The 13,018-nt window shown below is 41.3% G+C and overlaps 1 protein-coding gene across 1 annotated transcript; it reads left to right on the top strand.

Annotated features, from left to right (window-relative positions):
- Positions 1–442: 442 nt before the first annotated feature.
- On the top strand, positions 443–12,619 carry CAMLG (calcium modulating ligand). Its single transcript, XM_036242073.1, has 4 exons — positions 443–706; positions 2,572–3,029; positions 4,747–4,812; positions 11,870–12,619. Exons 1-4 carry the CDS (start codon positions 535–537, stop codon positions 12,059–12,061), a joined length of 888 nt encoding a protein of 295 aa, XP_036097966.1. The 5' UTR covers positions 443–534; the 3' UTR covers positions 12,062–12,619.
- The last annotated feature ends 399 nt before the right edge of the window (positions 12,620–13,018 follow it).

Below are 13,018 nucleotides of genomic sequence, written 5' to 3'. Positions count from 1 at the left end.
CAAGAGGGGTTGAAGATGAGGAATCAGCACCAAGAACAAATCCCAAACGCGACCCTCCCCGAAGCGTCGCTCCCAGAGTTACGTATTCCCGCGGTCTCTACGCCAGGCCACAGGAGGTCGGTGGAAACGAGTGCCTGCCGCTGCAACCTCCATTTTGTTTCCTGGCACCAGATCAGCGCTCAATTAGTGTAGTTCTCACTCCCATTCATTGCACGCCGGTCAGGCTAGGTGCCGATTTCCTTCACCTTCAAGTAGGCAGCAGAGACGCCCGAAGGCTGGGGAGGGGAACGGCGAAGGCCAGCGAGGCGGGAGGAATTAGGGCATCCCGCGCTGCCCTCACTCAAAATGGCGGCGCAAGCTTCGGCCGGTCCGGTCGGGCCGCGCGCACGCTGCGTCGCAGTCTCTAGCTCGGCGCTGGGGGGCAGGTCTACGGCGAAAAGGGCGCGCGCGCCCTGCGGTCGGGCCTGAAGTCATCGGCTCCGCTGCTGTTGCCACCAGCGCTACCATCGCCTCTCCCAGATTGTGGAAAGGAAGATGGAGCCGGCGACCGTCGCTACTGACAGCGGGGAGCGGCCGGGGGCCCCGGTGGGCTCAGGCCTGTCGGCTTCCCAGCGTCGGGCCGAACTGCGGCGGAGAAAGCTGCTCATGAATTCCGAGCAGCGCATCAATCGGATCATGGGCTTTCACAGGCCCGGGAGTGGCGCGGGTGAGGACCTCCGTGTTGCTCTCAGTATCCCGCCCACCCTTTCCAGTCTTCGGATCATTCTTTCTCTCTCCACCCCACGGACCTTTTTGACTGCGCTCTACTTTCTGCCCCTGCTCCTTAGGTCAAGTCCCAAGTTCTCACTCCCTAACCCCGGGACGTTTCTAGTCGCTCTTCTCAATTTCCCAAAGGCTTCGCCTAGAGGTGTCCCACCTCCGCCAAGGGCTGCGCTCTGCCGTGGCGCCCTCTGCCCAGTTTCCTGAGACGACCCGTTCTTTCTTCCCCACCCCTTCGCCTCTTGAAGGGCGTACATTTTATCCCCAGACTGCTCTGCCTATTGTGCTGAATGCTTTCTTTCCCTTACATCGCCTTCCCTAGGGTCTTCTTTCTTTTGCCTTTTGCTATAACTGTCGGCCCTCATAAGTTTGTCTTTACTGAACTGCCCCCTAGTCCTTCCTACGTGGACCAGGGACTCTTACGGTCTGTGTTGTGTCCTTAGCGTTGTCATCTACAGGTCTTCTAAAAATTTGGAGCGACCATTCTTTATGGAGACCCAACAAGTGGGACATGCTCACCCTAGGTCTTCTCTCCTAGGATGCTGAGATTGATGTGATTTATTGTTTTATTTTATTTTATTTATTTATTTATTTATTTATTTAATCCTCACCTGAGGACATTTTTCCATTTTTTGTTCAGACGGAGTGGGAAGGAGAGAGAGGAAGAGAGAGAGAGAGAAACATCAACATGAAAGGGACACATCGAGTGGCTGCCACCCGCATGACCCAACCAGGGCCAGGGACAAACTGCAACCGAGGTGCATGCCCTTAGCAGGGTCACTCCAGACCATAGGCCAACGCTCTAACCACTGAGCCAAACTGGCCAGGGCAAGATTGATGTGATTTATATCAGGAACTGCCTTTAACCCTTGGAGAGTTCCTCATTTCTCCCCCAGTGACATGTACAATGAGTTTCTTTAAAATTTTGTATGTGGATATTTATTGAACACCTAGTATGTGCTAGTGTTTTCAAACTTCCCACTGAGTGTTGACTTTAGTAACTGGCCTTTAGTCATTGGTTGCAAGCTCCTTAGATCTTTGTGACTTTTGTTCCATGGGGCTTTATATATATATGGTTCTGAACTTACAGACAGTTCACAGCTTTGCAGCTGACAACTACCAAGAGAGGTAAGAGAACTATTTCAAATTCTCCTAGAACAATAGTTACAAAACTATTTCTTCCTTTAATGATTAATAGAATGTTTATTCTTTCCCAAAGCATTTACTGTCTTCTCTGAGATACATTCCATATTTTGTCCTTTTGCTTTGAAAATGTGTGCCATTAAGGTTTTTGTTTTATTTTAAACCGGAACAGCATTCTAAACCGGCTTAAGTCCCTACTAATGGTTCCCAGACTACAGTGGAAGGATTACGTAAACAGTTGCTGTAGGATATGCCACACCCTTTGCTGACACGATTCTGGATTCAGACATATAATATTAAAATACAAATTTTAAAAAACTTTAATAATATTCTAATTTTAACCAAATAAGCTAGAGCAGGCAATGCAACCATAGTTCTGGGATGTATTATACATGAAAACTTGGGCATTATAGCTTGTTCACTCCCTCCCTGCCTGTCTTTTCCAATTTGTTTACTAGCCTTTTACCCCGAAGTTTGGATTATATTCTCTGCATGGATACTTCTTTTGAGTGATATATTTTGAGGGTGTAGAGGAAAAACTAGTTTATGTTTTATACAGAATCAGCATTAATTTAGATTCAGAGATCTAGCTCAGTGCATTTTAAAATATTACTATGAAAGGTGTTTTCCTATATGTAATACATATGGTTTCTAAATTTCTTTTCTCAGAAGAAGAAAGTCAAATAAAATCAAAACAACAGGACAGTGATAAACTGAACTCCCTCATCATTCCTTCAGTTTCAAAGCGAATAGTGCTGGGTGATTCGGTCAGTACAGGAACAACTGACCAGCAGAGCGGTGTGGCAGAAGTAAAGGGGACTGAGCTGGGAGACAAATTGGACTCTTTTATGAAACCACCTGAGTGCAGTAATGATGTAAGCCTTGAGCTCCGGCAGCGAAACAGGGGGGACCTGACAGACACTGTCCAGAGGGGTTCTCGCCATGGCCTAGAACAGTACCTCTCCAGATTTGAAGAAGCAATGAAACTAAGGAAACAGCTGATTAGTGAAAAACCCAATCAAGAGGATGGAAATACAACAGAAGAATTTGACTCTTTCCGAATATTTAGATTGGTTGGATGTGCTCTTCTTGCCTTTGGAGTCAGAGCTTTTGTTTGCAAATATTTGGTAAGACATATAATGGAAAATGAAAATTAGCCATGATTTATTTAACTTCATCCTTATGAACTATATATCCTTTGAATCTTGTTTTATAGATGAGGGAATGGAGACTCATAGAGGTTAAATCATTTGTCCAAGGTCACACAGCTGCTAAGTGACAGCTGGGATTAAACCCAGGCAGTTTCATTCTAAACCCAAAGGGTAAAGTACCTACATATACTATATGTTAATTACCACTTTTGAAATAATTTTAAGTATTAAAATGAAGTTCCTGTGGTCCTGAACATGATGTCATTTTTTAAATGATTCCGAAGGCATTTCAACATTTTATAATGGAGTATTATAAAAATGATTTCCATTTTTGCTGTACTTTCATGTGCCAATGGCTGTTCGTTGAAACGGGATTTATTGGTCCTTTTGTTTTACAGTATGTGGCGGAATGAAGGAAAGCATCGTTCATAATAGTTTAGTGTCTTGCTCTTTGAGATATTTCCATTCAGTAGGCATGTTAAGAATATCAAGTACATGCACATAAGTAAATTTTCTAGATAATTATGGTTTATATTATTACACAAAATGCTTCTTAAAATCTATATTTATGCAAATCTTTTCTTAAAGAGACTATGTTGAACAAATTTGATTTTTTTTCTCCCCTGATGAAAAATTATCATCATAGCTTTCAGCATTTAGTGAGATGTGTACCTGGTTTTTTTGGGGGTTTTTTTTACTCTTACTGTAAAGGGCTCTGTACTTTCATGCTTTAAAGTTGTGCTATTTTTGTGCCTCCTTTTGTGTGAATTTTTTTTGACTTTCTGGTTTTCTTTACTATCAGATTTTCAACTGTTAGTTTTCAGTGCTCTCACTGTATTTCCATCTAGTAATGTTTGCTTCTTCATTCCCTTCAAATAGTTTTAATTTTACAGCTTTTTTTTTTTTATCCTTACCCGAGGATATTTTTTTATTTATCTTCAGATAGAGGGGGGGAGAGGGAGAAAGAGAAAGAAACATTGATCTGAGAGAGACACATTGACTGGTTGCCTCCCGCACGACCCTGACCAGGGCCAGAGACAAACCACAACCAAGGTGTGTGCCCTTGACTGGAATTGAACCCAAGACTCATTTGTTTGTGGGCTGTTGCTCTAACCACTGAGAAAACTGGCCAGGGCTAGTTTTAATTTTAGAAATAAATGTAAATTAAGTATTATTTTTATCTTTTTTTATTTTATTGTGTGACAAGCAAGATAACCAAGCCCTTTTATCTTTAGTAAGAATAGCTTGTCATTTGAGGGCCAGTGATGTAGTTATATGAGTTAGTTTCTTGCCCCAAAGTCTGAGGAATGTATGGGCATCTATTTTGAGTACTGGGCCTTTTATGTGTGCTTTTCAAATTGTCAGTAAATTACTCCAGATGAGAGAGACGGTACTGTATGATGTATATACATCTATCACCACTGAATACTTTAAGTTTTTTTAAAAGGTAAGTTTTTATGAGGGAAGACATTTTGGGGGACATTAAAGAGTGAAATTTAACTTGAGAAACATGTTTATCATAACCAGATCCCTTTATTTTCTTCACTCTTCTTCAGAAACAAGATTGCTTTCAACTGCTAAAAGTAAATACTTTATTCGATTTTTGCTTGGAATTTATAGCTGTTGTTAGTTTGATTTATTGTGATTTGAATGATTTGTTGGAAACATATAATTATATCTTCTATCTTCACAGTCCATATTTGCTCCATTTCTTACTTTACAACTTGCATACATGGGACTATACAAATATTTTCCCAAGGTAAATTACGTTTTTTTTCCTAAATTATGGTGATGTATTTAGATTGATTAATAACTAGATAATCTTAAGAACTTTTAAAAAACTTGTCATATTTATAGTCTGAGTCAGATATTTATAGTGCTACTCAAAGTATGATTGGCCAACAATCAAACTTTTTGTTCTGTTTGTAATGCGTTAAGTGCAGAAAGTGAGTAATTAGAAACTTTTATAATAATTAGACATTGCCATAACATTTTTATTGTATATTATAAATATATTGGTCTACCATAGTTTGGGGGTTGCGGAAATCTCAAGACAGACTTTGAATAGTATGCATATACAAGTGTTCAATTTAATTACTTAGTAAAGATTTAATGATACATTTTGTTTATGATAAAGGACATTAATTTTAAAGTGAGTTCAGTTATCTTACTGTGCTACAAAATGGACACTTAATAACAGTGCACTTGGTCTTTAACACCGAGGGCCTAATATTTGCAAGAAATATTTGGCCAAAATTGCAGAACAGAATTGTGGGGAGTGTCAGTGTTTACCTGGTCTGCTTGACTCTAGATCTATATACACAGTTTTATGGAACTTGATTTGGCTGGTATAGAAAGTAATTCTACTTGCCCTGGTCAGTTTGCTCAGTGGTTAGAGCATCGGCCCATGGGCCAATGAATCATGGGTTTGATTCCGGTCAAGGGCACCGGTCAAGGGTACCTTGGTTAAGGTTTATCCCTGTCCCTGGGTTATGCAGGAGGCAACCAGTCGATGTGGCTCTGTCACATTGATGTTTCAATGTTTCTCTCTGTCTCTCTCTCTTTACCTCCCTCCCACTCTATCTGACAATAAATGGAAAAATATCCTCGGGTGAGAAATAGAAAAAAGAAATTCTACTTGTGTGATTGAGTTTTCTGTGAGTTTTTGGCTGAGAAATGGCTACTAGGCTATTTGCTTAGTGATTTGTGATACACTTGATAGACCTCATATTTTTTTTATGGATTTGAAACATTTATATTTTTAAGGGGCCAAATACGTCAAATATACTAAGTAAATGAGTAAAAGAAATGTTATTCTTTTTTTTTTTTTTTTATCCTCACCCGAGGACATTTTTCCATTTTTTGTTCAAGTAGAGTGGGAGGGAGAGAGAGGAACAGAGAGAGAGAGAGAAACATCGATGTGAAAGGGACACATCGAGTGGCTGCCACCCGCACGACCAACCAGGGCTGGGGACAAACTGCAACCGAGGTACATGCCCTTAGCGGGAACCGAACCCGGGTCTCTCAGGACCGCAGGCCGACGCTCTAACCGCTGAGCCAAACCGGCCAGGGCAGAAATGTTATTCTTAATTAAAAACTTTTGATAATGCAGTTGTATATTTATTGACTTCCCCCAAAAGTACAATTTTTTTTTTTTATCCTCACCCAAGGACATTTCTTTCCATTTTTTGTTCAGATAGAGTGGGAGGGAAAGAGAGGAAGAGAGAGAGAGAAACATCGACATGAAAGGGATACATCAAGTGGCTGCCACCCGCACGACCAACCAGGGCTGGGAACAAATGGCAACTGAGGTACGCGCCCTTAGCATGAACCAAACCCAGGTCTCTATGTACCGTAGGCTGATGCTCCAACTGCTGAGCCAAACCAGCCAGGGCCCCAAAAGTACAACTTAAAAACAAAATTTTTATAAGACTTTATTTGAATTAAACTGACAATATATACCAGGGAGAAAGATCTCAAATGCTCTAAAAGTGTAATTTTAATAAAAGCATTTGTTTAGAAATTTACCCTTGAAACATTGACTGTAGTTTAGCAATAGCAAAGTTTGGAAACAACCTAAATATCTACTGATAAACGACTAGTTAATAAGCTATGGCCGTGTCTGGCTGATGTGGCTCAGAGGTTGAGCATTGACCCATGAACCAAGAGGTCGCCAGTTTGATTGTCGGTCAGTACACATGCCTAGGTTGTGGGCCCAATCCCCAGTGAGGAGCATGCAGGAGGTGGCCAGTCGATGTTCTCTCTCATCTATGTTTCTATTTCTCTCTCCCCCTGACTTCCTCTCTCTCTAAACTCAGTGAATTGAGCGTCCTCCCATGAACTGAGAGGTCCCGGTTCGATTCCTGGTCAGGACATGTGCCTGGGTTTCAGGCTTGGTCCCTAGTGGGGGGCGTGCAAGAGGCATCGATAGATACTTCTATCTTTCTCTTCTTTCCTCTCTCTCTCTCTCTAAAAATCAACAAAAACATATTTTAAAAAGAGCTTTGGCCTATTCATTGAGAATCTCTTCATGTACTGATAATGTGATAATGGTAAGCTTGCCAAGAAGTATTAAGAGAAAAAAGTCAAATACAGAATAGGACCTGCAGTATACTTCTTTTTTGTAAAAGGGAAGAAAATATAGATATTTGATTTTGCTTAGATGTGTGTAAAGAAACTATGGAAGAGCCCTGGCCAGGTAGCTCAGTTGATTAGAGCATCATCCTGATATACCAAGGTTGCCGGTTCCATCCCCAGTCACAGCACATACAAGAATCAACCAGTGAATACATGAATAACAAATCCATGTTTCTCTCTCTCTCTCTCTCTCTCTCTCTCCCCCCCCTATCATCTCTCCCTCTCTCCCCTTCTCAAATCAATAAATAAAAAAATTAAAAAACAGCCCTGGCTGGTGTGGCTCAGTTGATTGGAGTAGCATCCCATATTCCAAAAGGTGGCCAGTTTGATTCCTGGCCAGATTGTGGGTTCAGTCCCTAATCAGGGCGAGTGCTGGAGGCAAGTGATCAATGTCTCTCTTTCTCTAAAGTAAGATTCTATCTGACTATAAAAAAATAATTGTAAATAATATAAAACTATTTTGTTAAAACAGTTGTTTTTTCAACCCTCACCCAAGGATATTTTTCCATTGACTTTTAGAGAGAGTCAAAGGGAAGGAGGGGGAGAGAGAGATACACATCAGTGTGAGAGAGAGACATCGATCGGTTGCCTCCCGCATGACCCCAGGGCTGGGGATCCAACCTGCAACCCAGACATGTGCCCTTGACTGGAATCGATCAAACCCGAGACCCTTTGGTCCCTGTGGTCTTGGGCCAACACTTTAACCGCTGAGCCAAACTGGCCAGGGCTGTTAATAACAGTTTTTAAACCTAGAAAAGTTGAACAAATTGTTCAAATAACACCCATTTATATTTACAACCTAGATTCTATAATTAATATTTCGCTGTGTTTATTATGTATGTGTCCAATTTTCTATCCATTTTTAAAGTTTTATTTTTATTTTTATTGTTGATATTACAGATGTTCCCCATTTCCCCCCTATTTGCTTACTTCCACACCCCCCTTCCCTATGGCCATCACCACACTGTTGTCTGTGTCCATGGGTTATGCATATATGTTCTTTTTTTGTTGTTAAGAGAGAAACATCGATGTGAAAGAGACACATCAATTAATTGCTTCCCACACAACCCTGGCTGGAGCCTGGGATCAAATTTGCATCCCACATACATGTCCTTGACTGGAATCAAACCTGTGACCCTTTGGTCTGAGAACAGACACTCTAACTGCTGAGCAAAACTGGCCAGGGCCATATATGTTCTTCGGTAAATCTCTTCACCTTCTTTCATCCCAATCGCCCACCCACCTCCACTCTGACAGCTGTCAGTCTGTACCATGTATCCATGACTCTGGTTCTGTTTTGTTCATTAATTTATTTTGCTCATTAGATTCCACATATAATCTCCTGGTCCCTCCATTCATGCTGTCACAATATTAATATACTTGATTCCTGCACATTTCAGCTTACATATCATTATAATTCAGTGTTTGTTTATGGTTCTTTTTTCCCCCCTTTTTTCTTTTTTTTTTTTTTTTTTATCCTCACCCGAGGACATTTTTCCATTTTTTGTTCAGGTAGAGTGGGAGGGAGAGAGAGGAACAGAGAGAGAGAAACATCGATGTGAAAGGAACACATCGAGCGGCTGCCACCCGCACAACCGACCAGGGCCGGGGACAAACTGCAACCGAGGTACGCGCCCTTAGCGGGAACCGAACCCGGGTCTCTCAGGACCGCAGGCTGACGCTCTAACCGCTGAACCAAACCGGCCAGGGCCCCCCTTTTTTCTAATCCTCACCCAAGGACAGGCTGAGAGAGGTAAGGAGAGAGAGAGAAATCAATTGGTTGCCTTCTGTATGTGCCCCGACCAGGGATTGAACCCAAAACCCAGGTATGTGCCCTGACTGGGAATTGAACTGGCATCCTTTTGGTGCACAGAACGACATTCAACCAACTGAGCCATTCTGGCCAGGCTCTTCTTTTCTCTTTTCTTTCTTTCTTTCTTTCTTTCTTTCTTTCTTTTTTTATTCCTTTATTTATTTTAGAGAGACAGGAAGGAAGGAGAGAGCGATAGAAACATCAATGAGAGAGAACATCAATTGGCTGCCTCCTGCATGCCCCCACTGGGGATCAGGCCCACAACCTGGGAATGTGCCCTGACCAGGAATCAAACTGGCAACCTCTTGGTGCATGGGTCGACGCTCAACCACTGAGCCACACCAGCCGGGCTCTTTTTCTTTTCTTTATGGTAAAATTTTCATACGGTGAATTGCTCAAGTCTTTAGTATACCATTTAATGAGTTTTGACAGCCTATGAAACCCAAATTCTTTCAAGGTGTAGAACATTACTATCAGGAAATTTCATCATGTCCCTTTCCAGGCAGCAGCAGTCCTAGCCCCTATATTCGAAGGTCAAATTTTCGTTTTCCCACCACAGATTACTTTTTTCTGTTTTAGTACTTCATATAAATGGAAGTATTCCTGTACATACATTTTTGTACAAGGCTTCTTTTATTCTGCATAGCATTTATTTATTTATTTATTTGGACACTTTTTTTTTATTCTTACCCGAGGACATTTTTGTTGTTGTTGTTGTTCTGATAGAGCGGGAGGGAGAGAGAGGAAGAGAGAGAGAGAGAAACATCGACGTGAAAGGGACACATTGAGTGGCTGCCACCCACACGACCCAACCAGGGCCGGGGACAAACTGCAACTGAGGTACATGCCCTTAGCGGGATCCATATCCGGGTCTCTCTGGACTGCAGGCCAATGCTCTAACCGCTGAGCCAAACCAGCCAGGGCCCGAGGACACTTTTTTGCATTTATCTTCAGATAGAGCAGGAGAGAATAAGGGAGGAAGAGAGAGAAACATCGATGTGAGAGAGATACATCTAGTGGCTGCCACCTGCACGACCCCAACCTAGGCTGGGGACAAACTGCAACCGAGGTACGTGCCATTAGTGAGAACTGAATCCAAGACTCTGGTCCGCGGGCCGATGCTCTAACCTCTGAGCCAAACCGACCAGGGCTGCATAGTATTTTTGATAATCAGCCATGTTGTTGAATATATTAGTAATTTATTTTCTCCCTTTTTTATCTGAGTAATAATCCACTGTATGAATATATTCATTTATTTGCCTAATCTGTTGATAGACTTCTTGGTATCCAATTTTGGTTATAACTAAAACAGCTAAGAATTTTCTTGTATGAATCTTTTTGTGTATATAGGCTTTGATTTCTCTTGGGTGACTATAGCTTTTTATATTATTAAAAATTTTTAATTGTGACTAGATTTGATGATACCAAATCAGTAAGTTAAATGAAAAGTCAGCCTTGACTCTCTCTTAAAAAATGAAACTAGAAAATTATATTAGGAAATAATGTTAGGCAATATCCTAGTGCATGTGTAATCAACTGTGAGTTGCTTTGCATGGTAATTAGGGCTCTATAGAATGTTCCTATGTTCTGTGACAAAATTACTCACTGTCCTCCTGGTTAACACCTGTCACTCTTCTGATTTTTGTTGTCATGAGACTTACCTTTAAGATTTCTCCTCTCACTTCTGCCCATCTAAATATTGCTTCTTTTTTTTTTTTTTTTAATCCTCACCTGAGGACATTTTTTCCATTTTTTGTTCAGATAGAGTGGGAGGAAGAGTGAGGAAGAGAGAGAGAGAAACATCAATGTGAAAGGGACACATCGAGTGGTTGCCACCCGCAAGGCCCTCAGCATGACCCAACCAGGGCCGGGGACAAAGAGCAACCAAGGTACATGCCCTTAGCGGGAACTGAACCTGGGTCTCTCTGGACCGCAGGCTGCCGCTCTAACTGCTGAGCCAAACCGACCAGGGCAATATTGCTTATTCTTAAAGTACTGTTTTTAATTTCACTTTCTCCTGAAATCCTTCCCCATGCTTTATTTATACATACAATCCTGGAGTAATTTATATCCACTATAATCCACTATGCCACACATTATCCATGTCATTCATTTAGCACTTATGTCCTATCTTTTTTAACTTTTGATAGCAAGAATGATATCTTTCTCCCTACTGCTTAGCAGTTACCACTTTACATATTATATGCTTAGTAATGTTTGTTGATATATTATTATTTTAAAAAATATTTTAAAATAGCCCTGGCCGGTTTGGCTCAGCGGTTAGAGTGTCAGCCTGCGGACCAGAGAGTCCCGGTTTTGGTTCCCACTAGGGGCACGTACCTCGGTTGCAGTTTGTCCCTGGCTCTGGTTGGGGTTGTGTGGGTGGCAACCACTTGATGTGTCTCTCTCATGTCAATGTTTCTCTCTCTATCTCCCTCCTGCTGTATCTGAAGATAAATGCAAAAAATGTCCTCGGGTGAGGATTAAAAAATATATATATATATATTTTAAACATACTTAATTTTTTTGTGTTTTCATTAATTTTTTTAGAGAGAGAGGAAGGGAGAAAGAGAGAAACATCCATGTGAGAGAGAAACATCGATTGGCTGCCTCCTGCATGCCCCTACTGGGGATCAAACCTGCAACTTGGGCATGTGCCCTGACTGGGACTCGAACTGGGACCTCTCAGTGCATGGGATGACGCTCAATCCACTGAGCCACATTGGCCAGGCTGTTGATATTGATTGATATTTTGAAACTTCATTAACAGTTTGAAATCAGTTAGACAAAATAGAACTGATAATGTTTTTATAGAGTTTAAGTTGTCTTCTGAAGCTATAAGATTTATTTGTCCTTCTGTGTGCAGGGTGAAAAGAAGATAAAGACAACAGTACTAACAGCAGCACTTCTATTATCTGGAATTCCTGCTGAAGTAATAAATCGATCTATGGATACCTACAGCAAAATGGGCGAAGTTTTCACCGATCTCTGTGTCTACTTTTTCACTTTTATCTTTTGTCATGAACTGCTTGAGTATTGGGTCTCTGAAGTACCGTAGAGCTTGCAGAACTCCGAAGGAGAAGCTTACAGAATATCAGTTTCTCTCCTGCATTGCAGTGTCTCTTTACACCTTTATGTAATTTTTTTTTTTAATTTGTAGGGGTAGTAAAACTACTTGATTAGGAATGGATTGGCAAGTTATGTGATTTAAAATGGTTCAGTTTGTATTAATACTGATGTGTGAAGAATAGAGCACCAATGTCATTAACTGATTTTTCTTGTTTAATTAGAATCCCTAGTCTACACCTTTCCCTAACTTCTCAGATTTATAATTCTTTCAGGGGCTGAGCTAGTGCTTTGAGGGGACCAGAAGAACATGGTCTCAGCCAGCCAGCCCCTTGTCACTGGGGACTGCATCTTGTATTTGTGTTGTTCTCTCCTGAGAAATCAAACCATCATAAAAATAAAATGAAAGAAACTGAATTGTCTAATGTTAAGTCTGCACATTTTAATTTGTAAGGGCCAAATAAGGTAGCCCATTGTATCTTGTTGAGTCAGTATCTTAAGTCATACTCCAGTGCAAATACTGTAATGGGAGAAAGGGTTAAGATTTATACATGTGAAATTATAAAGTATTTATTAAATCTTTACTTACTTTTATTTAAAATTTTTTTTTATTATATTTGAGAGATTGAGAGTCAGGGAGAGGGAGAGAGAGAAACACTGATGAGAGAATATTGATTGGTTACCTCCTGCATGCCCCACACTGGGGATTGGGCCCACAACCTGGGCCTCTGTCCTGACTGGGAATCGAACTGGCAACCTCTTGCTGCATGGGTCGACGCTCAACCACTGAGCCACATTGTCCGGGCTATTTTTAATTTTTATTTATGAAAATTTTTTATTGCCCTGGACAGTGTGGCTCAGTTGGGTTGGCATCGTCCTGTGCTCTGAAGGGTTGCCAGTTTGATTTCTGGTCAGGGCACATACCTGGTTGCAGGTTCCATCACCAGTG

Source organism: Molossus molossus, unplaced genomic scaffold, assembly GCF_014108415.1.
Source record: "Molossus molossus isolate mMolMol1 unplaced genomic scaffold, mMolMol1.p scaffold_m16_p_4, whole genome shotgun sequence".
Lineage (NCBI taxonomy): Eukaryota > Metazoa > Chordata > Mammalia > Chiroptera > Molossidae > Molossus > Molossus molossus.
Note: the sequence above shows the minus strand (reverse complement) of the source record. Positions and strands in the feature narration are given on the sequence as shown.